General features: G+C 50.6%; 1 protein-coding gene across 5 annotated transcripts in view; it reads right to left on the bottom strand.

Moving 5' to 3' along the window:
• The window catches only part of MTUS2 (microtubule associated scaffold protein 2), a 570,271-nt gene that overhangs the window by 9,695 nt on the left and 534,948 nt on the right, over window positions 1–25,628 (bottom strand). For all 5 annotated transcript variants that reach the window (XM_030308514.1, XM_030308551.1, XM_032593161.1 and 2 more), the window contains 4 exons: window positions 14,607–14,821; window positions 7,460–7,565; window positions 4,845–4,918; window positions 762–860 (listed from right to left, as the gene is read on the bottom strand). In XM_030308514.1, the coding sequence (XP_030164374.1) occupies window positions 762–860; window positions 4,845–4,918; window positions 7,460–7,565; window positions 14,607–14,821 (494 nt within the window). The remainder of the gene's footprint in view (window positions 1–761; window positions 861–4,844; window positions 4,919–7,459; window positions 7,566–14,606; window positions 14,822–25,628) is intronic.

Raw genomic sequence — 25,628 nt, 5'->3', positions numbered from 1 at the left:
TCAGCAGACAGGCCAGGAGTCACAGGTCTCCCCTGTGTCCACGGGGAGTTGGAGGTGTGTGTGAGGGATTCTTGCATAGGAAGTGAGCAAAGTGGTTCTGAAAGCAGAAAAGGCGTTTCAGAAAAACAAACGCTAGAGAAAGGTTGCCAAGATGCAATAACTCAACAACAAAATACAGGACATTGACTTAAGGTTGAATTCCAGATACACCGCCTTTTTTTTTTTTTTTAAGTGTCAGTATCACATGGGATGTATTTATGCTAAAAAAAAATTCACTTATTTATAATTCACATTAAACTGGTGTCATGTATGTTATCTGGCGACCCTCCATCAGAGGGAAGGAGTTTTGCCAGCTTTCCTGGAAAAAACTCCCCTCAAGTTACCAACGCAGCCATCGGGGGTACCTCCTGTGCGGGCCTAAACTACAGCTGGGGGAGAATGAGTGGAGGGGTGGGTCCCAGCCGGGGGGCAGGGGTGGGGGAGAGCTCCCAGGCGGGGTGGAGCCCAGCTCAGGGACGGTGGCTGGGGAGTGGAATCTGGCAAAAATAACATGTCAACGGAGAACCCCACAGCCGTCCCCTGTGTCAGGAGAGAGGCGTTGACGGGGACGTGTCCTGGCCAGCTGTCGCTCCGGCAGTGGATCGACACAGAGGTCCTGTCACCGGGGAAGACTGCAGAGGTGACTCCTGGGGGGGGGGGGGGGGCGCCCTGTGGGAGCCACAAGGCCGAGTCGGCGGGCGGACGGGGGAGGGTATGACTACCTCCAGCTGCTCTTCGGTGTTCTTCCTCAGGGCCTCCTCAAAGCGTCTGGCCCGGTCCCGCAGAGACTGGCTCTGGAAGGTCAGCATGTGTACCTGGTCCTGCAAGGCACGACAAGAAGGCCAGCTTGGTCCGCAGGCACTGTGGCCTGGGGAAGCATGAGGCAACGGCCACCCTGCCGGGCCGCAAGGTGGAGGCCACTTGGATTGCCTGTCCCACGTGGTAAGAGGGGGTCACGTGGCACCCATGCTGCACATGAAGGGTCCCGACCCCGGGGGAGAACTTGGGGGCCGGCAGCCTGACTCCGAGCACCTCCCAAGATGAGAACGCTGCCCCTTGTCCCCAAATAAGGAGCCTGTTGGCGGGAGGCATTTCATGGTCTAATATCTGAATTCATTCTTGAACTATTATTAATTATTACTTAATATCTGATTCAATGATCTGATTTAGTATCACAGAGGCAAACTACCACCAGAGGGAGGCATCTAGTCCCTGACTTTAGGAAGAACAAGACACCTACCTCAACGGAGAGCTGCCCTCGTTTCTACACCATTGAACCATCCTTGACCTTCCCCGTCTGCCTGAGACCCCTCCTCCCACCACCAAACGCACTAATTTCGGGGTCAAGGCTCGAGTCCCGCCAATTCCACCCGCGTGATGTTCCTGGGGTCCGCCGCAAGCTCTCCTGGTCCCTCTCCCTGAAGTTCAGCCACGCGCTTGGCCCTTTCCTGCACCTGGCGTCTGGGGTAGGACCCTTCTGCCCTCAAGGTGGAGTCAGGGGGAGCCTTCGAAAGCGCAAACCCGACCCCGTCACCCCCTCCGTGTAAAACCCCACTGGCATCAAGATGAAGCACGGACTTTACACAGTGTCCGTGCATCTTCCGAACGGCCTTTCTTGTCTCCCGGCTCGCTCAGATCTCCCTGCCCCCTCCAGCCCCGCCTTTCGTTCCAGCTCTCCCGCCAGCGGTGCCTCCACTGGCCAGCCCCCTCTCCTGCTCTGCTCGCTTCTGGCCTCCTCCCCTTGGCCTTCCCGGGCCTCAGGGCCGGACTGCATGTCCCTGGCGTGGGCTGCTGTGTGGGCGGAGTCTTTTCCCCTGTGGAGAGCCTCTCCCTGGCTGGACCCAGGCTCCCGGCCCCCGGCTGTCAGGGCAGATGCGACTACACTCAACCTCGCTTGCAACCCCAGCCTGAGCACGGCAGGCGAGCAAAGGGTGCAGGGCAGTGGGCTTTCTCGCGGTGCCCCAGCGCAGCCAGCGACGGGGCCTCGTCCACGCAGCGTGTCTCAAGATACTCTGCCCAGTGACGCCACTTCTGTAACATTAAAACACAGGGACAAGGGTCTCCCCAGGAACTCTGCCAGCATGAGAAGTGACCTCACCCCACTGATACGAAGAGCCAGGTATTGTAAATGATGTCATTCCACATGAAAATACCGTAACGTGTGAAACGCTGGCTTGACTGCTTTCTTCATTTCGCCAGAGGACCCTGTTTTACAAACTATCTTTGGCGGCTTCCTTTTCCTCTTTTTTTGTTTTTTGTTTTTTTTTTTTGGTTTCCAGTTATTTCCCATTTCATTTTTAAGGCATAAAAGCCCCCACGGTGCCATTAAATGCAAATGCTGGTACATTCGAGCAACATAGTTATCAGTGGGAGTCTGTACCCACAGGAGCTGGTGAGTGGAGATCACAGCCCCGGGCAAACCCGGCTGGGCCCTGGCACACAGCCATTGGGCAGCCCGGTCACCTTCTAGAACCTGACTCTAAAAACGTACCGCTACGTGGCTCCTATCCCAAACCTGTCCGCGCTGTCGGAGGAAGCATTTCTTTCAAGTCTCTCCCCCTCCGTTAAAAAAACAAAACCGTGAAAAGACGCATCAGGCAAACGCCACCTAGGATAGATCTAAAATGTCAAACTGTGTATTTTCTGCCTTCTTCACCATTACTCAAAACGGACCGCCAGGCACACAATGGTGCCACAGCAATCAGACAGAACGGACTATCTTTCAACTTGGGTTCGCTCCTTTTTGTCCAGCTAAGAGGCAGAAAGGCCCAGCTGGTGACCTGGCCCAACACGGGCCACTCAGGAGTTAACCAATGGCATGATAATAATAACAGTAAATGCAGCAATGCTTTAAACTATTATAATAGCAATAGCCACTATTGTTTTTGTTTTTTATTTTTTTTAACGCTTATTTATTTTTGAGAGACAGAGCACGAGAAGGAGAGGGAGACACAGAATCCGAAGCAGGCTCCAGGCTCCGAGCTGTCGGCACAGAGACCGACGCGGGGCTCGAACTCACAAACTGTGAGATCGTGACCTGAGCCGAAGTCAGACACTCAACTGACTAAGCCACCCGGGCGCCCCTAATAGCTGCTACTTTTTAGCATTTACCTTGAACCCACCTCATGTTAGACACTTTGCATACATCATTTCCCTTAATCTGCTCACACCTTGGGGGAGGTCCCGTTATCATCCCCATTTTACAGATGAGGAAAGTAAGGTTTACAGAGCTCATGTAACTGTCCACAATTTCAAAGCTAGTAAGAGGGGGTACAGTGGGGATTTAAACTAGAAGCTCCCATCTCTTGCCCCAGACCTGTTTCTCTAGCCACCAGTAGCCCAAAAAGGGGGGCTCGACAATCCCATCCTCTTTGCACCAAATAATCTCCAGCCCAAATGAAATCTGCCCATGGAGAATCACAAGTAAAATACGCACAACTCACGACGGTTTAATGTCAGCAGCAGCGTGAGGACCCACATATGAAACTAAACTCTCAATTCTTTTCGGTTGTGGACTGGATGGGGTTTTTGTTACATCACAGTATGGTCCTGGTTTGTGCACCTTAGGGGGCGCGCACCCGGTGGTGTGGGATGCGGGGTACCCGAAGGCAGTTTGGGGTTCACGTGCCGAGGCAGGCGACCATCGATGGATCGATGAGTCGGGGGTCGGCTTGCGGCAGGCGGTTTCCCATTTTAACTTCTGAACAGAATGCTCAGTAGTTGCGAGACTGGCTATCTGCACCATCCTGGTTGCTATTCTTGGGGGCAGGCTCTGGTCAGTGAACATTGCCAGGGGAAAGCGCGCCGTCAAAGAGCAAAATCCCCGCCTTTGTGTTGCGGTTTTGGTAATCACCTCCCACAATTTCCCCACGGAGCGTCCCTAATATTTAACAAATAATCTGGTTGTGATGGTTGGGAAGGGAAGCAGGGCCGCCGACCTCACCCCTACTTCCCAGGCAGCTCTGCCTTAGGGCTGGGGGTGGCCTGGGTCTCTAGAAGGCAGGAGGGAGATGCACGTAGTCTGGGAGGCCCTTCATTCTCCCCGCAGAGGTCAGCAGGAAGCCAGGCGGCTCCCTGGCCTCGGAGACCCACATTTTCTGCAGGTTGGTGGTGGAAGGCAAAGAAGGTTCTTTTCATCTCACCCACTTGCAGGTGATTAAAGTCCCTTCGATAATTCCCGGAACATGTCCTATGACATCTATCCTTCACAACGGGATACCGTTACCCCATTCCCGCTGCCTAAAATACCGTCCTCAAGCACTCCCTTCTCCTCAGATACAGCTCAGGTCAGACCATGGCAAGTGGGGACCGTCATCTCAGAACTTCTGTGGCGCTCACTAATGGTAGTATTCACTGGGTGTAAGTATTTACCTTTTGTGTTGTCTGTCACTGTTCGGGTCACAGCTGTCTGAGTGGACAGTGACTTCCCACAGGGCAGGGCATATGTCTCATTTACTTCTACATCCCGATGCCTAGCACAGGATCCTGTACACAGTAGGTGCTAGATAAATGTCTGTGGACAGGCATAATGACACCGCCATCATCTTGAGACCAGAGTGAAGAGAATGAATACTGGGGCACCCGGGTGGCTCAGCTGGTTAAGGGTCCAACTCTTGACTTCGGCTCACGTCATGATCTCACGGTTCATGAGATCTGCGCTGACAGCGTGGAGCCTGTTTGGGATTCTCTCTCTCTCTCTCTCTCTCTCTCTCTCTCTCTCTGTCCCTCCCCTTACTCCCTCACACTCTGTCTCAAAACAAATAAACTTTAAGAACAAATGCACCTTTAAGAGAATGAATATTAACCTGTAATGACAGCCGCAGCTTTTCAAAATTTTCTTCCAATTCTTTCTTTTCAAGCTCATGGGTAGACATCAGTTCTGGAGAGAAGAGGTCAAACAGTTAATGTGGTCTCTTGAAAAAGATCAAACAAGACTCCCACAGACTCAGGTAAATAAGGGACACTGGTACATAGCAGGCTGAAGCCTAAACAGACTTCTCCATTATTTTGAAACGATATGCAGTCCCATTTAGAAGACAGTGAAAGAAGGAGCAGGGGAATAGGACAAAGAAAGACAAAGAGGGAAAGAGCAAAGAAACGAGCGAGGGAAGCAAACAGCACAGTCGTGCTCGTGAACACACGTCCCCATACGTGTGTGCGCACACACGCACCATAAACGCACGTGTGCACAAAACACACACACACACACGATTCCTACAACCTGCTTTACCACCACCCTGGCCAAGTTGGATTCTCCACGCACCGTACTCATTGATTCTCCAAGCTTTCCTGGGCCATACTCTGGAAACCACCGATCTCTAGGATTTGCTTGAGCAAAGATTCAACATTAAGAAGCTCAGACAGAAGGAAGGACTAATTGGACTGGTTCCTGTCAGACAGTATGGAACAATTCTGTCCCGTGAAAAGTGTCATTCTGGTAATAATTTGCAAGTTAGGCAGAAAGAGATGTCATGTAAGAGTTATTAAGCGAATGGATTCTATTTTCCTCCAGATGAAAGAATCTTATTAGCTGGGTGAAGCGCATCTCATTCTGGCTACACAAGCAATTTGTTTTCATGTTATAACTGCAGTGAGGAAAGGTCTCATTAATCAGCCAGGATCACATGCTCAGAACAGGAGAGCTCTGGAGGCCAGCAATTATCATTCGGGCTGGCATGAGCTGCAATTAGGAAAGACTTTGTGGTTTCCATTGACCCAAATCTTTTAAGTAAGGATGGCAAGAGTCTCTAAGAAATCCAGTTGTTTATAGCTGAAATTTGCATTTGGGGAGGAAAAAAAAGTCTGGGCTGATTTCATTGATATAAAGCCATGTAGCCTTCTGGTCTACCTGGCTCTGTCTCCATGATTAGTTTTAACAGTCATTGAAAGTATCATCCTGACAATAGTCATAGATTTTTGGCTATCATTAAATACATTTACATTGCCTCCACACTTACACATAATTCAAAGGTCTTGGATATGGCGTCTAAGTGAGATTTCATTCATCACAAAAATCTACAGGTCTATTTTTTTTTTTAATTTTTTTTTTCAACGTTTTTTATTTTATTTTTGGGACAGAGAGAGACAGAGCATGAACGGGGGAGGGGCAGAGAGAGAGGGAGACACAGAATCGGAAACAGGCTCCAGGCTCCGAGCCATCAGCCCAGAGCCCGATGCGGGGCTCGAACTCATGGACCGCGAGATCGTGACCTGGCTGAAGTTGGACGCTTAACCGACTGCACCACCCAGGCGCCCCTACCAGGTCTATTTTTTATGCAAATACAGAAACAAAAGGCAACACAATAGCCTTAAATAATTTTAAGGGGCGCCTGGGTGGCTCAGTCCGTTAAGCACCCAACTCTTGATTTTGGTTCAGGTCACGATCTCATGGTTCATGAGATTGGGCCCCACGTGGGGTTCCATGCTGACAGCATAGAGCCTGCTTGGGATTCTCTCTCTCCTTCTCCTCCCACCCCTCCCCCACTTGCTCTCTCTCTCTCTCTCCCTCTCTCCCTCAAAATAAATGAATATTTTTTAAAAATTAAACAAAGTTTAAACTCTAATGTTTAACTTTCAAATTCTTAAAATTTATTAACCTATGTATTACATTTCATTGTTTTTAATACACTTTTCACAGTCAGCGGACTAGGAGAAAAAAAGGGAGGGGGGTTGAAATCGAAAAAGAAGTTGTAAATATTAATGTACATGCACGTCAAAAAAAAGGTTCTTTGGCAAAGTCAAAATCCTGGTAGTAATTAGTAAATGTTGTTACTGTTGTTACGACCCACAAAAACCTCTACGTATTGGAAGATCATTCAAGTTACAAAAACGTAGAAAGAAATCCCACCGTCTGGAACTCTGTTTAGCCCACGGGGCATATGGTGCGTGGCTATGAGGTGTGGAGACGCAGATCCAGAGGGGCGCTGCTGTGGCCCTGAGCACACCACAAGTGTGGGCAAGTGCACGGACCTACAGCGGCTTGCCATTTTGCGTCGAGAGGCGACGAGACAAGGTAAAGCCCAGGATTTCCAGGCGTACTTGGGAATAGTGCTTCTCAAGATTCGAGACCCCATCAGAACCGTCTCAGGAGCTCTGAGCAATCGCGACGGCCAGCAGCAGCACCCCAGAGCAGCCACCGAGGAGCCCCAGCTGGGACCCGGGCTGGGCGTGAGCCCCTGGGACGGCTCCCTAGGGTTCTCGTCTCCAGCAGGGCTGAGGGGGGCTGCTTCCGAGGAACGAAGTGGTTACCTGGATGGATCCTGGATTTCTAGCTCTTCTTGCCACAGGAAGCGACACGGAAGACAGACCGGAAGGAAAGGGAGGGAAAGTGGGAAGAGGAGCACGAGAAGAAGGATGGCAGGAAAGGCTGGGCTCACACGACCCACCCCGAAGGGCCGCACATATGGCGGCCGGTAGCTACCTTGGACCTTGTGGTGGTGGTCGTCCTGCAGGATCGCGATGGCTACCGTGTGGTTATTCTCCATCTCCAGGACAGCAGCCTCATGGCTGGCCGTGATGTCTTCTACCTGAAGGAGGCCACAGCTATGGTTACACACAGAGTGGGGGGAGGGGTGGCAGCAGTGTCCTTGCTGCCTGGAGGACAGAGGCAGAATCCCAACTAGAAAGGTCCGTGGTCCGAAACGCCAAGGACAGGTCATTCTGCCGAGATGACAGCTATCTCGGCCTCGTGCCCAGGCAGGAGAGCCAGGGTCCGGTGATGACGTGGCAGCCCCGGAATCGGGGGGGGGGGGTCACAGGGAAGTCACTGCCACAGCCCGGCTGTCCGCAGGAAGATGGCAGCTCCCCATGGGGGACGGCTGCCCGAGTCATCTCTTCACTGCCCTGGGCCTGGCTTCCGGCCCATCCCCTTCCTCCTCCCATTCCTCCCCCTTCACCAATCACTATGAGGTAATGGTGCCTAAGGAAAAGAAGAGGGTTCTCTACTGGATGGTCTGCTCTCTGTTGCCCAGTGACAGGCGGGAGCGTGAAGGCACAAGGTACGTTAAGTGAACGGACCTCTATTAACGCACCTGCTATCGGTTACTGCACTTGGCTCTCACAGCAGCATCACGAACCAGGTATTTTTATGCCCATTTAACAGACAAGGAGACCGAGGCTTAGGGAGGTTTGAAATGTTTTGCCAAGGGCTCGTAAACGGCAGAGCCGGCAGTCGGCGCGGGTCCGTCCGACGCCACAGGCGAAACTCTCTCCAACACACCGTGTCGCCTCCCCCAGGCAAGACCGCGGCGAATGCGTCGGGATCCTGTCACCAGCACCGAGGCAGGCCGGCAGATCTGTGCGTGCTCGCTGCACCTGCTTCCCCGTAACCGTGCCCTCCAGATTACCACCTGGACCTCCCAGGCAATGTGGAGCTGCTCCGGTTTCTCGGGCTGAAGGCACGTTTCCAGAATGTAATCACAGGTGGTGCAGCTGGTTCAGGATTTTTATTTTCACCCTTCCCGATCGCTGCAACCCAGCACTCCCCACACGTTTACTGTGTTTGTTATCGGTGTGGCTGTTGCTTTAACTTCAAATACATGGCTTTCAGGAGCGATTGCAAAAAAACCCCGCCTCTCCTCCTAGTAGCACCCCAGGAGAACGTTCTTCTAAATTCTTGGTCCGTGACCCACCGGTAGAAAACACCACAGTGTGTTACATCACGCATGGGCGTGTGCACCCGCGAAACCAAAGTTCCACAAAACAGCACCTTCTCTTCCTATTTGCAATAATCTGGCTTTAACATTTCTGCCTTACTCTGTCTTCCAAAATGCCAGTTACAAACCACTAAATTCATTTCACAACCTACTGTGTCAAAACCTGGCATTTCAAAAACACTGGACCGGGAAATGGGCCCGGGTCCTAAAGCTCTTTGGTGGACCAGTTGTGAATATGTTGCTTCCAGCCGGTCATATTCAGCCGCCCGCTAAGAGGGGAGTCTAGGTCCCTCATGTGTCTGCGGATAATTCACAAGCCGACCTCTGATCTGAAGGGAGGAAGGGTTCTGCACAAGAAAGGAAGCCCACTCGTGAAGTGGAGGCATCAGAGTAGTTTTAGTTTTAAACGGGACCGATTCCTGTTCTGGATACGATGATCGCATAGGAGAATTTGCCTGACTTCTCTCTCCTGCGGAAAATGAAAACTTCATCCGCTAGAAAAGAAATATCTCTGGCAAAACCAACAGTGAACTCCGCTGCGTGAGGAAAGCTTGCCTTATCATAGGAAAACGGACGTGGTGTGCAACGATTCTCTTTTATTTACTGGCCATTCTTGGTTGAACGATATTTTCCTTAAGGCTCAGAGCTCTGAGGCCAATCAGCAGAAAGGCTGATTACCACAGTGTTTAATTGTCCAATTCCTGTTTATATGAGGTTTTTATGGCATCATTGTCCAAAGCCTTTTAGTCTCTTGGAGAAATAAATCCCTGACTTTAAAAAAAAAAAAATGGAAATATCTTTTCTTTCTGCTTTATTACTGATGTCAGTGAAGCCCATAGCACACTGTAGAAACAAGTACCCACACGTTATTTGGAGTGATGTGACCCGTTTCCGTATAAAGAAAAATCTTTCATCAGACCTTGGTATGATTCAAATGTATCGGGCTCTTCCAGAAACTGCCATGGGTGGTTTCAGGAAAGAGAGATGGATGGAAGGGCTGAGTTCCAAAAGAGTCCCATGCATCCCTGGAGGGGGATGTGCCCTGACTGGCAATGCTACATTATGTTTGTGGCCAGATACGTGGCCCTCTGGTCAGGTGGAAGGCAGGTCTTTGACTTAGTGGTGATAAAACACTGCCCCCAACATGTTAGGAACGGTGGAAGGGCATGACCTAACTGCTACGGCCCCTCAGAGGTGCTTTTATGAATGAATTAGTAAGTCCCTAACTCTGAAAGCCCACATGCAATGAGAGGAAAGCCCAGTAGGTCTTGAAAGAACCCAAGGAGAGCCATTGAGCCCAAATGTGGGCACAGTAATCCTTACTCTTCAGTAATTTAGGTTTCCGTGTGTCTTTTTGGGTTTTGAACAATACGAGGGAGGGGCTGCCCACTTTTGGCATCCTCCCTCTTGTCATATTAATCCCCGTGACATTTCCCACGGCTGCTGGCTGCCTTCTGGAGCACGGGCTCACGGTCCCAGGCAGCCAGTAAGGGCTCTCAGCCTGAGAAGATGCGAGAACTTCTCAAGGCACGTGAGCAGGTTCAGCCCAGCTGAACCGAGGGAAACGCAAGCTCCTTTTATGCACCGGCCGCCCAGTCAGAGGCAAAAGGCGCTAAACTAGACAGCCCACGGCACACTTGGGCTGGGTGAGGCATCCTTCTTCTCCTTTTAGAACCCTGGGGTAGGGCCCCCTTGAACCGCTGCTGGACCGCCCTCCTCCCTTCTCCAGGGAGAGGGGGCTGAGGGCTGTGCCACAGGGGCGTCTGTCATCGTGTCCGTCCAACAGTCGCCGTCATGCAGAAACGCCATGTTTACTGTTCTCCAGGGCTCTCTTAATGTTCCTCCCTAGGTAACGAGGAGCCCCCTCCTTCCCTTCCCTTCCCTTCCATCGCTGCCACAGTGTCCTGGGCATCGACTCAGGGCAGCCTCACGTTCACGGGTGCGCCTCTGTCCCTCTGCAGCTCAGCACGTGGGCACCTGTTCACAGAAGCCCCTATCTTCCCGGTTCCGCCACCCCTCCCCAGGCGTGTGGGGGCTCTGGTGCTGGAAGACAGAGGGCCCCCGGGGACCTCATTCTGTCTGATTAGGGAGAGTGTACTTTCCGCTGATGGGAGCTGAATGCCTGCCGAGCAGGACCAAAGAGACATAATGCGAGATGATGGACAAAGCGGCCTCTGTACGTTCTGATTAAGCGTGGGGACGCTGAGCCTGCCAGCAAGCCTATGAGGATGATTTCTTCGGGAAAGGGCGGAAGGCATGTCCTGGACACGAGACAGAGCGGGCAGAAACTCCAAAGGGCGAGCACCACTGCTCCTCAAGGAGGGCTCTGCTCCCGCTTTGTGGAGCGCAACCCATAACGCAGGTAGGAGCCAGCGGCCCCGGACTCGAGACTTCCGGGCCGGGTCAGGGAGTAAGACAGACAGCCAAAGGGTCTTGGAGCAAGGGGGTCAAAGGTCACAAATCCGATCCCTGAACACCGGACTGTGTGGCGAAGTATCCTTGGGCGACAGCCACAGGCAGCCCAGAGAGGACGGCTGCAAGCTGGGCAAAGAAGGAACTACGTCCGGGGCGGAAAGGGAAAAAGCACGTGTGTTTACAGTGAAAATCGGTTTTGCGTGCTTCGGGAAAGCTCTGGCAAGCTGGCTTCTGTTAATGTGCAGCTGGCCACACATAACAGAATGAGAGGTGATGTTAATGAAACACCTTTTAGTCCCACGTGAAAAGTAAAAGTCGTGCCGTGTCTTGAAGTCACAGAAGAAAGCCAAGGGGTAAGGCCATGCCCCCTGCTTGTGCCCCGAAGCAGAGACCGCAGGACAGCACCCTGCACGTCCCAGGACACCTGCGGTGCTGGGCCCCGGGGAGCCTTCACAAACCACCCCGACCCACTCAGCAATTCTGATTCAGTTCACGTGGGCTAAGGACGATGAGGTGTGTTTTGTCCCAAGTCGTCCCAAGAGATTCCCGTGTGTAGGCAGGGACAGTCTTTGCCCCTCCAGGTGACGGAAGGGCTGGATGTGTCCTACGGGAGACCCTGCGGTGAACTGAGAGGTCGGCCTGCCTGAACAGTGAGCTCCTGACCTGAGTAAAGCCTCTGAAAATCCCACACGTCAAAGCTGACGCCGCCTCCCCCCTGCCCGCCGTGGGGCACGGGGGCACGAGGAGAAGGCAGATGAGCTAGCTTGATTTTGAAGGTTCCAGAAGCCCAGAGATGCGGCTACCTGTGGAGATAGCCCTGCCAAACACAATCGTCCCTGATAAGGAAGACCCACAGAGTGCGGAGATTCCCGCACGGGTAACTGACGCGGGGAGTGGACCGTCCAAATCTCCGTCGCACTCATACACTTGACTCTCACCCTGCCCTGAACACACGAGCGTTTTTTCTGTCCGGAAATTGGAATCACTGGACTGAGGCGCGTTTCGCCTTCTTCCTCACCGCCTGCATTGCTCTCTGCTGGGGAAGGGATATGCAGCAGCAGAATCGGGGACCCGAATCATTCACAGATTTAAATCACCACCCCTCCCCCCCCCCCACCAGTGGAATTTCATAGGCAGGGTTTGCTCACACATGAAGTTGAGACGCTATTTCCACCATAAAGCGTTCCCTTATCTTCACAGCTGGAAGTAATCTAAATTCCTCAACACATCCTCTGTACTTCTCACCCAGTATTACAGCTTCTCGGGCACTTGTGTCGGAACTTTCCTGATCTGTAACCTGAGGGAGTAAATCCACACCTTCCACATCTTGGCATTTCTCGCAGTGGCCTGCCATAATGCCTTGCGGACCGTGGCATTCGCTAAATATCCTCTGCCTAGATGAATAAATAAATGAATCACTAGCTGTTTATTCTGAAGGATCAAGGACAGAAGCCTTCATAAGACAGAGCACTTCTTAAATACACATAGGTAGCTTACGTAACTCGTCCTCAAGTGGGAAAGTCAGGGCCTTTCTTTCTTTCCAGTAATTCCCAGCATAAAATCTCTACAAGGCTGCTATGTCCCAGCTTAAAGGCCAGGCGAGAGCACATCTCCCGGCATGTGTCTCTGCACCAGGGACACTCGAGTGAGGCCCCAGGTGGCGCCCTGCTGGTGGATGGGCCCGCTCAGCTGTGGCTTGTGCTCCTTGGTTTCCATTCACCACACCCCAACGCGAGCTTTTGCTCAGAGGGCTCCCTCCAAGCACCTTCTCCTGCTGGTGACCACAGATCTTCAGACCAGAAGTCTTTTAGTGGATATGGAGGCAAAGGCACTCGGCATAAAAGTGGGAATGAGCAGCCCACACAGAGGCACAGAACTAGTTGATATCTGCACACGTTTGAGACATATTGAGGGGCCAGGAGAGCGGTAAGGCTACAGCAGGTGCAAATGTGGGTTCACGGGAGCTCTGCTCTGCAAGCGTAGGAGGAAAGACGCTGGGGCTCAGTTTCTAATCTTAGCAGCAGCAGGGTAACTCTAGCTGTAAGCTATTCTGTTTCCTGATCTCAAGGTCTACAGCACCACAAGCAGGCAGGTGTGTCCGGTTTCCACAGGCCTCCAGAAAAGGAGAATGCTAACCTGAGAAGCTGAATAAAGTGCTGTCCAAGAGGAGAGTCTAAAGGACAACAACAGTACTTATCATTACTCTGACTTGGGCCTGGTGCCTTCTGAGTCCCCAAGCCCCTGGGGACCACCACCATCCAGGATGTTTATTTGGAAGCAGTCCGAGGAGGGCAGCCGGAATGTTCATGATCATGAACGTTCGCAATAATGGAGGGCCACTCAGCGCTCGCCCGAGATCGAAAGGGCGCTCTTCACAAATGCCAGTTTACTTTCGGGATGTCACAAGCAGACGACGTGAAATAACACACCCGTTAGAAGGTGGGCATTGGGGCATCAGAGCCTTGGGGACTTGGAAAGAAGAGCAAAGAATGGGGCTGTGCAGGTGCTCCCAGAAGCACAGTGGACCCCTGTCTCCTTGCATGAAAGGCAGTCCTGGGAGCAGGGAGGGGAGGGCAATGGCTGGGATGGGGGGCAGCACAACCCTGGGAATCCTCTGTAGTTGCTCCGGGATGCACTGCCCTCTCTGATAAGACTGCTGGGCTGAGGTTAACCAGAGGGATTCATGCCTTCATTCAGCAGGTGCACGGAGGGCAGGCACGGTCAGGCAGACATCTACCGCTGCCTAAGAAGCCTGGAAGACAGTTCTAATTTCGCGCTGGAGAGCACGCACTCTGGAGCCAGACTGGGTTCCACCCTGGTTTTTCCGTGACCAGCACTGTGACCTCTGGGTCTCGGTTTTCTCACCCGTAAGATGGGGACGATAATGATACCCACTTCGGAGGGCTGGTGTGAGGACTAAATGAGTTAGTAGAGGTAGAGAGTTAAAAGCAGTCCCTGGAGCCTCACGAGGGCTAGACGTGCGTCTGCTTGTGATTATCGCTGCCCTCGCGGAATACGCAGATGAGAAAGAGAAGACCCAAGGAAAATTAGTATAAGTGATACAGTGATAAGCGCTGAGGGAACCCTAGAGCAAGGAGGGGACACGAAGAGTGTGTAGGTGGGTGGGGGGGTGGGAAGGGGCTGTAATTTTAGACAAGGCAAGGCCTCACTGAGAAAGCGACTGGAGGAAAAGCTGGCTGAGACGGAAAGAGGGAGCCACGGAAGGTCCAGAGGGAGATCATTCCAGGCAGAGGGCACAGCAAGTGCGCCAGCGCCCGGAGCGGGGGAGCCCGCCTGAGAAGAAGGGAGAGGGAGGCCAGGGCGGCCGGAGGAGAGGGAGAGAGAGGACGGCAGGACGAAACGAGGTCGGAGGGTGAACCGCGCAGGAAAGCTCACCTACGGAGCGGGACTTCTCGCGGGGGGCCGCGCTGGCTCCCCTCCACCTTCCACCTGCGGGTCCCAACAGCACAGCCACAGCCCGGAGCCCGAGACACTGACCTGCTCCTGGTGCTGACACTTGATCCGCAGCAGCTGGGCGTGGTGCCCCTCCTGCAGGCGCATCGCCTCCGCCTGGAACTGCACCTGCAGCCTCTCCTCCAGGTCCTGGAGCTCCGCCTGCTGCCGCCAGCCCAGCTCGCGCACCTGCTCCTCAAACCTCCACTCCAGGTCCTCCTTCTCCTTTTGTAGTTTCTCACACTTGGCCGCGTTGAAGGCTGGTGCGGAGGGGGAGAATGACATCTTTGTGACAGCTGGTTCGGGGGCACCAAAAGGATCGACCCCGAGGGTCTTTAATACCCGCCGCGCGGATCACCGAGGTCAACGTCTGCAGAGCTCCGAGGTTTGCAAAGCGCTTCGCCTCCTACCCCGCTGGATCCTTGCCCCAAACCCTGGGGGTTGAGGTCGAACCTGAGCCCCGGGGAGCTCTGGTGACTTACCCGAGGGCCTCCGGGGTGCGGAGACAGAGCTGCGGAGGCAAACCTGGGCTTTCCGACCGCAAGCCCCGGGCTCCCGCACTAGAGCCGGCTTCCTCTGAGGGTCCGTGGACCCGAGGCATCAAAACATTGGGCATTTGTTCAAAGTGCTAGGTGCACCCTCAGAATATTGGGCATTTTGCTAGGCGCACCCTGAGTGGATTAGAACCCCGAGGGGGAGGGGCTCAGGATGTCAACTTTTCACAAGGTCCCAGGCGACTCTCCTGCCCATCAAGGTTTGGGACCAGGGTGTACCTGGGGGCTGGAGACAGGACAGGACGGGAAGGGGGCGGTGGGGTGAGGGCAGGGGGGAGGGAGGACGCGGATCCTGAAGGCTGTTCCCTCCAGGCCGCATTGCCCGATGGGACTATCTCAAGGCAAGATCGAGGTGGGGACAGTGACGCAGTTTCACGGACACCATTCTTCTCCACCGGAGGGACTAACCGCTCAGAACCCCTCTGCATGGGCTGCCCCTGCAGCCGCTCTGGCTTAGCGTCTATGCCTCCCCCGGGCTGCAGGCAGGCGTGACTGCTTCCGTTTTAAAGACGGCTGCCTCGACTACGAACGGCTTCCAAGAAGGAGAAAACACCTGGACAACCCACCGTGGTCAGTTCAAGTGGAGTCGCTAACACCCAGCTCGTGCACACAGATGCCAGGGTGCACGTGCACCCCATGTGCCTTCCACAAAGACTGGGTGCGACCGTGCCCTCCGCTCTGCGCTGCAAGCTGGGGAAACACTGCCATTTACTTTGTAACTGAGTGAGTGGGTATGTGTGCTGGTTAACTGGGAGGGTGGGTTAGGATCAGGAATATACACCCAAGGTTGGTCACACAGCATCTGAAAACGCCCGAATCAGAAGTCCCTCCCCCCCTGACAAGGCAGCTCATTCAAGGGCTTCTTTGTCGCATTTGGCTCTTAAAAAATTATTTAATTAGCATGGAGATGTTTATTTATTTGTTTTGAAACAGAGAGTGAGCACAAGTTGGGGAGGGGCAGAGAGAGAGGATCCCAAGCAGAGCCGGACGCAGGGCTTGAACTCACAAGACCACGAGATCATGACCCGAACTGGAACCGAGAGTCAGATGCTTAACCAAAGGAGCCACCCAGGTGCTCCTAGCATGGAGATGTTTCAAAACGTGTTTTCCTTGGTAAAATGAGTGGCGGTTGGCTGGAGGTCACATAGGCACATTGTCCTGTGTAAACCACGTGTAAGAATCTGGCCAGCCCCGCAGCCTAACACCGTCCCCATGGCCTTCCTGTTCTAGTGTTTTCCCACATCCCGCCATCTGACGGAGGGTTCCAGTGCGCAATCTGGAGAGGCTGTCTGTGCGATTTACCAACATGATCAGGGTATACCAAGGGTAGGTCGGTGGGTGCCATCGTGTAAGCTGTCTTAGAGAATTTAAAAGCAATAACCGAATCAACTCTGAAAGCCTTCTCCTTTTTGTTACCTTATACCAGCAATTCTGAAGAATGCCTGTGAAAAATAATCCTCCTCAAAAAAGTCTTTTGTTGGCCTAAGTTCTAAACAATTGCTACAATTACTGTGGAGGTTTTTTTTTTTTTTCATTTTGTTTTGAACGTTTATTTATTTTTGAGAGAGAGAGAGAGAGAGACAGAGAGAGAGGGAAGGAGACACAGAATCTGAAACAGGCTCCAGGCTCTGAGCTGTTAGCACAGAGCCTGACGTGGGGCTCAAACTCACGAACCGTGAGATCATGACCTGGGCCGAAGTCGGACGCTTAACCGACTGAGCCACCCAGGTGCCTCACTGTTGAGGTTTTTAAAAATAGTTTTTGTATTTAAAAAAAAATTACAGACAAAACTTGGCTGTACAGTACAAGTTATTATACATTATTATATAAATGACTTTTTCCTGCTGAACCATTTGAAGTTTATTTTAAAGTTTTAAAAAATATTTTATTTATTTTTGAGAGAGAGAGAGAGAGAGAGAGAGAATGAGTGGGGGAGGGGCAGAGAGAGAGAGAATGAGTGGGGGGGGCAGAGAGAGAGAGAGAGAGAATGAGTGGGGGAGGGGCAGAGAGAGAGAGGGAGGGGCAGAGAGAGAGAGGGAGACACAGAATCCGAAGCTGGCTCCAGGCTCCGAGCCGTCAGCACAGAGCCTGAGGCAGGGCTTGAACCCACAAACCCTGAGATCATGACCAGAGACGAAGTCGGACGCTCAACCGACTGAGCCACCCAGGCGCCCTTCCTGCTGAACCATTTGAAAGTGAGGCACTGACCTGCTGTCACCAACCCTGAATTCCTTAATGTATATTCCCTACAAACAGGATATTCTCCTCCATAATCACAATGGAATCATTAAAATCGGGACATCAACACAGATCTGATAGTGTTATCCGATGCTCAGACCCATTTAAATTTCACCAACTGTCCCACTAATAACCCTTTCCAGAAAAAAGGATCTGGGTGTAAAACACGAGTTACATTTAGCTGTATGGTCTCCTTACTCTCCTTCCGTCTGGGGAACTCCTTGGTCTGTTCTGGTCTTTCATGACCTTGACACTTTTAAAGACGAAAGGCCACTTCTTTTGTAGAATGTCTCTCCATCTGGTTTGTCTGAGGATTCCTCACTACTAGATTTGGGCCACGCGTGTTTGGCAGAAATAGCACAGAAGTGGCACTGTGTTCTTCGCGAATATTAATCATGTGGATCATCTTTAAGACGAAATTTCTTTTTGAAGTGTTTACGTAGTGAGTCAGGAAAAGAATGCTTATTACTGATTATTGCAAGGTTACATTGCAGGTGATTCTGCAGGAGGCCGTACTCCAAATGGCCCATCTAGAGTGTCAAATATGCTAGCGATGCCCCCGAGTATTGTTGTCACATTTGCTGTGAGTAGATCTTTTAGGCGAGGTTTACCTAAGGGACAGATTGCTGGGGGTGCACTGGGCTGACCACCAGGTAGGAAGACGGCCTTTGACTGCTTGCTGATAAATACGAGAATGAATAGTAGATTCCGTGCGAGGCTTCCTGGTGCCTGGCAGTGAGGTTGTGGTGGAAAAAGGTCGAGGGTTCACTGGAGGCGACGGTCCCTGAATGTGACAGTAACTAACAGCCCCAGGGGCTCAGCAGCAGTGGGACAATGCCTGCGCCCACCAGGTCTGGCCCCCTGGCTTTAGCAAAGCTCCAGCTTTTCCCAAAGACCCTCCAGCCAGGGAAAAGTTGTTAGGGGTCTCACCGGGGACTGTAGCTGGTGAAAAAAGCTATCAGGATCCACGGGCTAGGTAAGAGGTGCGTGTATAACGACAGGTTTACCCTGGGGCGACTGGATTTTAATAGCACAGGATGAAGACCATGGAATGTGCATTTAATAAGAGTTAGTAGCTGGTAGATTGAGACAAAGTCAAACTGAGGCAAGCAGAGGGGCAATAATTTTACCTAATGCCCGGGGAGCCCCCCAGTAATGAGCCCCCAGGGTGGGTGTCCGGGTGCACGAAGCCTCTCTGGAGGCTTCTCTTGTTTCTGTAATTTGGATGAACTGACTTCACGGTGGTCTTTGCCCCACGTACCACGCACCCGTGGATGAGGTCAAATGAGGCAATGACCATACGCTGCTTGTATTTATTTATTTATTTATTTATTTATTTATTTTTTTTTTAACGTTTATTTATTTTTGAGACAGAGCATGAACGGGGGAGGGGCAGAGAGAGAGGGAGACACAGAATCGGAAACAGGCTCCAGGCTCTGAGCCGTCAGCCCAGAGCCCGACGTGGGGCTCGAACCCACAGACCGTGAGATCGTGACATGACTGAAGTCGGACGCTTAACCGACTGCGCCACCCAGGCGCCCCTACGCTGCTTGTATTTAAAGTAGGTCTACAGAGCAGGGCACACGTAGGTGATCCAAATGACCAAAAAAAATATACAAATAGATGGCCAGCACCAGTCAGGATTAAATACGTGCACACCAAAGTAAAATGCAATTTTTCATCTATGAGGCTGAGAAAGGTGAAATATTTTGATAACACAGGATGGGTATGAGAAAAATGGCACCCAAAGGACCATTCGTGGGAATATAATCGATTAGCCGCTTTGGAGGGCGATCATAGCTTTCAGCTTTACATGAGAGGACAGGAGCATTCAGGGGTGACAGCTAAAGAACACGGCATTTCTTTTTGGGGTGATAAAAGTGTTCTAAATAGACCGTGCTGACAGGTGCACAACCCTGTACCAAAACCACTGAATTATACACTTTACATGCTGAGCTGTGTGGTATGAAAATTATATCTTGATGAAGTTTTTACAAAAAAAGGGAAAAAATTAAAATATAACATGGGGCGCCTGTGTTGCCCAGTCCATTAAGCATCCAACTCTTGGTTTCGGCTCAGGTCATGATCTCACGGTTCCTGGGTTCGAGCCCCGCGTCGGGCTCTGTGCTGACAGTGCAGAGTCCGCTTGGGATTCTTTCTCTCTCTCTGCCCCTCCCTTGTCTCTCTCTTAAAAAAAAAAAATTATTTTTATATATAAAATATAAAAATATAAAAATATTATGGCAGGGAAAACACCTTAGAGGATAAATGTAGATGTCTTTATAGAAGGAAAGGTCATACTCTGATTTGAACACTCTTTATAACAATAATGAGGATATATGCTGGCAAAATAAAATGAAAACGAAAACCCCACCACTATGCTGTCCTATACACACATACACACATATACCCGGATACATGTGGAATATAATAGAACTTCACCATTTTCACCACTTCTTAACTAGAGATAGATTGAGCATACAAAACTCAAATGAAAATAATAAGAAATGCTAATCATGTATTTTGGCCTTGATAAAGTACTGCTTTCTTTGAGAAAAAGTTTATATATTATATAGTCATATCAGTATCATTAATTTCAGAAAATCAAGGCAGTAAGTTGACTCAACAGATTGTGTCGACGGAATGAAACAGATCAAAAAGTAAAGAAATAAATAAAAGGAGGGGTGCCTGAGTGGGTCCGTCGGTTAAATGTCCGGCTTTGGCTGAGGTCATGATCTCACAGTTCATGAGTTTGAGCCCCGCTCTGGGCTCCATGCTGGCAGTGCAGAGCTGGTTTGGGATTGTCTCCCTCTTCCTTTCTCTCTGTGCCTCCCCCACTCGCACTTTCTCTCTCTCTCAAAAGAAATAAACTTAAAAATTTTTTAAAAAGAAACAGAAGCCCCTTAGTTACTTGGAAAAAAGAAATTAAATAGAGCATGTCTTTGAACCCAACAATTTCACAAGTGCAGAAAAGAAGTTGATCAAGGAAGATTACCACCACGTGATTTGCCTTAGGAGGAAGTGTGGGCTAGTTAGATAAGTGATAAATCCGATACGCATGAACAGTGGGGTATAGGTAACGAGCAAAAAGATAAGGTAAATCGTTTTGTGCCATTACGGAAGGATATCTGCGACGTGTTGTTAAACAAACAAACAAAGGCAAGATGCAGAAATAATGTGAGAGTGTAATCCTACTTGTAATGAAACTGTATCTATATTTCCACCTCTCTTCCCTCGGGAGGTTGTGTGCTTAATCATAGGACTCACTGTCCAATATGCATTTAATAAACAGCTTTATGATGTGTTTGCGTGTTTTTTTTTAAATGTTTATTTATTTTTGACAGAGAGAGAGAGACAGAGCATGAGCGGGGGAGGAGCAAGAGAGAGAGGAAGACACAGATTCGGAAGCAGACTCCAGGCTCCGAGCTCTCAGCACAGAGCCCAACGCGGGGCTCGAACTCACACACCGCGAGATCATGACCTGAGCCGAAGTCGGACGCTCAACCGACTGAGCCACCCAGGCGCCCCTGTGTTTGCATGTTTTAAGAGTTAAAAAAAACGTTGACAAAATTACTATCATAATTAACGAAAAGACGGGGTTTGAAAAGGTTATGGTATCCAGTGGTCAGAACTGACAAGACTCTGATCTTACTTGCTATTTCATTTATATTAGTGGCAGGAGGATTCACGGGCCTGGCAATCTGCCTGGGGGCTCAAGAACGATTGTTTTCATCCCAGGGCTGTCCCTGACCTGCACTGTTGCCTTAAATAAATGAGCTGTGAAGGCCTCGGTTTTGCTGTCTATAAAGGGGCAAGGTAATTTTTTTTTTTTTTCACAGACGGCTCCAATCCCCAAATTCCCGGTTGTTATCACATACAAGAGGTGAGACTTCCGTTCTTTCCATGCCCCATGTTGTAAGGCCCAGGCCTGCAGAAGATATTTACTCGGAGGAACAGCTGGGGCCCCAAGGGGGGGACAGCTCCAATAATGGAGTCTCTAAAGAAATAAATAGCCTCTCTCTTCCGGTAAATCTTCAAAAATGTACCTATTGGGGCATTCTGCAGACAGATGAATGCCGGCTAATTTAGCAGCCTTAGACAACATCTGGAGTCTCACTTTCCTTCCTTCCTTCTTTCTTTCTATTCGTGTGGAAGCAGTTGGTACTTTACAGTGAGACGCAAACACCGTAATAATCAATCCATAGAACCTAGGAGGATGAGAAAATAATTTCAAAAATATCAGGATTTTGGTTGGCCAAGAAAATGTAACGCTTGTAATTCATGAAGCAATAGTTTGAAAGCAAAAGCAGGATTAGAGTCTGTTGTGCAACTTTAAATAATTGAACATATGTATGTAAGAATATATATAGTGGTGTGTACGTATATACTATATTATTAAAGCTGAATTTAGCACATCCTCAGACATACATAATACACAGATACCCATCTATCAACCTACGAGCGTAACACATGAAGATATAGTGATCTCCGGGACACTGGCAGAGTAAAATTGCCATGGAACCATTTGTAAAACGAGCATCATCTTTACCACAGTTCATAAATCCACCGAGAGGGGAAAAACTCAGTAAGATCAGTTTTTATTTTTATTTTTTTTGCGAGAGAGAGAGAGAGAGCGCTCGTGCATGTGTGAGTGGGGAGGGGCAGAGAGGGAGAGAGAAAATCTTAAGCAGACTCCACGTCCAACGTGGAGCTCAAGGCGGGGCTCGATCCCATGACTGTGAGATCATGACCTGAGCGGAAATCAAGAGTCAGACGCTTAACCGACTGAGCCACGCGGCCTCCCCAAGATCAATTTTCTTTAAATAATTGCCCCGAACGTCATTCGACTCGTTACAACTTTTACTGGTTTGCCAAAGAGGGAGCAAACGTGTAGTTACGGCACTGGCTCTGTAGCTCATGAGAAAAGCTTAAGGGAAAATACGATACTGCCTTTTGCATCATAAGGAGTGCTTTCGTTAGAACAATTTGTAAAATCATCTAAATATACAGAGGCAATGCTCTATATAAATAAGTGCTCCTATTATAATAGTCACCGAATTCATATGTTGAAGTGTTAGCCCCCCAGGACCTCAGGATGTGGCCATGTTTGGAGACAGGATATTTACAGAGGTAATCCGGTTACAACGATGTCATTAGGGCTGGCGCTAATCTAATATGACTGGTGTCTTCATAGGACACAGACGCCTATGGAAAGAAGATGATGTGACAGGGGAAGCCAAGAGGGCAGGGGCCTCAGAAGAAACCGACTCTGCCAACACCTTGATCTTGGCCTGCTAGCCTCCATAGCTGTGAGAAAATTGATCTCGGTTGTTTGAGCCACCCAGCCTACAGGCCTTGGTCACTGCCTAGGAAACTAACGTAGTCACTATTGTTACGTATAGATGGAGGGAGATCCCACAGTTACACAGAAGGTGGGGAATAATTAAACGGACATAATAACTTCCAAGGAAAAAACTGAAAAATTGCCTGTCCTCTCGCTACACAGAAAAGATGAAATTTTCAACTGCATGATTGCTTCATAGCTGTTGCACTGGTGTGGATTCTTGGTATTCTGTTAGGCGCTTTCCTTGTCTTTGTGCTCAACATTTTTATGGCTACCTCAGATTCTCATGGTGATGTACCATAATTTACACGCCCTTATTGCTGGAAATTTGGTTCACGTCACCCGTACACTATTTTGATTTTTTCACTGGGATAAATCTCCAGGAGGGCAGTTATAGAGGGTTAAAGTTTATGAGCATCGTTATGCTAGGAAGTTTTTGTTTTTTGTTGTTGGTTTTTAATGGCAGTGATTCTGTAACAAACCAGTGCCCGCCAGGGGGAGCTATAATGCCTGAAAAATGCCCTTCGGTGGCAACTGCCTTTGTCCATACTTGTCAGATCACCGTGACAAGCAGGAGGCAAACAGGGTCCGTCCACAAACATGGTGACTGGGATTTGGCCACACTGTCCTCCACAGCCCTGCCCTCGGTTTCTCTCTAAGATCTTCCTTTTGATGAAAATGTCATGGAGAAAGAAAAGGCGGGGCTGGAAACGGAACGGGAAGGGTTCAGGTACTGAGTAGAAATGAGAGAGAAGGAGACAAGGGAGAGAGTCCTGGGTCTCCTGTCGTCTCTGCAGGTCCGGCAGCATCTCCAGGGCCTGGGGACAAAATGGGCGCTTGTGCAGTTACGGAGTGCCTCCTAGGTGCCAAGCACCTGATGCACCTGCCCCACCTGGATAGGTTCTGGTAGGAGCCTGATCTCCATTTGCAAGGGACCAGGCGGGGGCTGAGAAAGGTCAAGGACCGGATCCAAGGCCACCGTGTGAGTGGGCCAGGCCACACAGAGCAGGCGCTGGGGCCCTGGCCGGTGCCTCCCCATTCCCACCGTCCCTCTGGAGGGGGCTGCCCCGGGGGGCCAGGGTTGTAAGATCTCGGCTGTAAGGCAAGCCCCTGGCATTGCACCCTTCAAGCACTCACTGTTTTGAATTGCGGTACATCTCTTGACCTGTCTGTGTCCCTCACCCGTGGGATAGAATCCTGTCCACAGGCAGACCCACAGTCAAGAGGCAGTAACGGAACTTACCGAGCACCTGCCGTTTGCCACACCCAGAAGTAGACACACTGTGGACAAGACACACTGTCATGGGGGGCAAACAGATGAGCAAGACTTTTACACAGAACTTTAGAGAGCTAAAGCTTTCTTTCAATAGCTGCAGAGAAGTGGAAGGAGGGCCATGCTGGCAAAGGACCAGGGAAAGGGCAGGTTAGTTTGAGCTGCGATGGACAAGGGAGGTCCCTTTAGGAAGACAGCACCCGAACAGCAGTGAATGACGAGAAAGAGGCAGTGCATAGAGAGCTGGAGGGAGGGAGTCTCATGCAGAAGGCACCGCCAGTGCAAAGGTCCTGCGCCTGGACCCTTTCGGAGCACAGAAGGAACAGAAAGACTGCCCCAGGGTTCGAGTGTCTGTGACGGAGAGCATGGGGGAAGGTGAAGTTCAAGAGACAGACGGGGTCAGATCACTTAGGGCCCACGGTCCCTGGGGAGGAGTTAGGGTTCTACTCTGGTACAGGGGGATGTCCAGATAGTACCAAACAGGGGATAACAAGAGCAAAGTAAGCTTTTGCAAGATCCCTCTGGCGTCTGCATGGACGACAGACTGTAGGAAGCAAGAGGCGGGACAAGAACAGCAGTGAGGAGGATGTATTTGGAGCCCAGGCAAACCTCATGGTGCCTGGGACTAAGGCTATAATAGGCTGAGGAACGATGGATGTGCGCTGTATTTGGGAAGCAAAGCCACCTTGACGCGCTCGTGGATTGGAGGAGGGAGAGGAAGGAAGTCAGGAAGCATGACTCAGGATACTGGTCTGAGCAACGGCGGGGGGTGGGGTGGGGGTCTGCCATTTAAGGAAACGGGAACATAGAGTTAGGAGTTCCACTGGGGAGAAATGCTACGCATTAGGCACCGAACAAACCTCTACTGAACTCACACGTGAATTTATACACATATGAGGGTCCACAGTTCACAGATGCTATGGGGGGATTCTCCTCTGGTCCATGGTACTCGGGAAGGGCTTTCCCGGATGTTGTTGAAAAACACAAAACTCGGGACTCCTGAATTTTGACAAGCCCACTTAGTGATTAATGATGGTCCTCTGTATGGCATTGGTTCCTATGCTGTGATCTATTTTATTAAAGTGTTGAGGTGTTAAAAGCCTGAGACCTTAGGATAGACTGTAGTTATTAAGTCTCTCCCAGCAAAGCAGGGGCAGTTTGACAGACGTGTTTTTCTCCCTGCGGGTGTGTAAATGGTTTCTGGAAGAATGCACAAGGTCTGGCTGCGGTAAGGTAAAGATTTTCCAGATGCTAGGAGTTTTGACTGCTACGTCACAGATCCAGAAAGATTTCTTGTCTAGGAGTGTTTTAAAGTGCGCGAACATTTTACTTAGCTGTTCGTCAAATTTTGGGAACACAGCCCCCCAGACTGGATGACCATATATAGGAGACTTCAACAGAGGTTGACCAACAGAGGTCATTATGTGCTAAAGATGCTTTCGCCCAGGCCGATATTAAATAACTCTTTCCACACCCTGATTCCTGAATAGTACAGTTTCCACATGACAGAAGAAGAGAATGGTGGGGGCTGCAGGAGGTGGGGGGAGATATGAAAGTCCAGGGGGAAGGAGAGAGGACACAGGTAGCAAGGAGCCCTCGAGGTGAGGCGGAGGGGGGAGGAACACTGGTCTCCAGGCAGGCCTCTGCTCCAGCCCGTT

The sequence above is a fragment of the Lynx canadensis genome, chromosome A1, assembly GCF_007474595.2.
Source record: "Lynx canadensis isolate LIC74 chromosome A1, mLynCan4.pri.v2, whole genome shotgun sequence".
In the NCBI taxonomy this organism is placed as follows: domain Eukaryota; kingdom Metazoa; phylum Chordata; class Mammalia; order Carnivora; family Felidae; genus Lynx; species Lynx canadensis.
The sequence above is the reverse complement of the archived record's forward strand: the minus strand, read 5'-3'. Positions and strand labels throughout refer to the sequence as shown.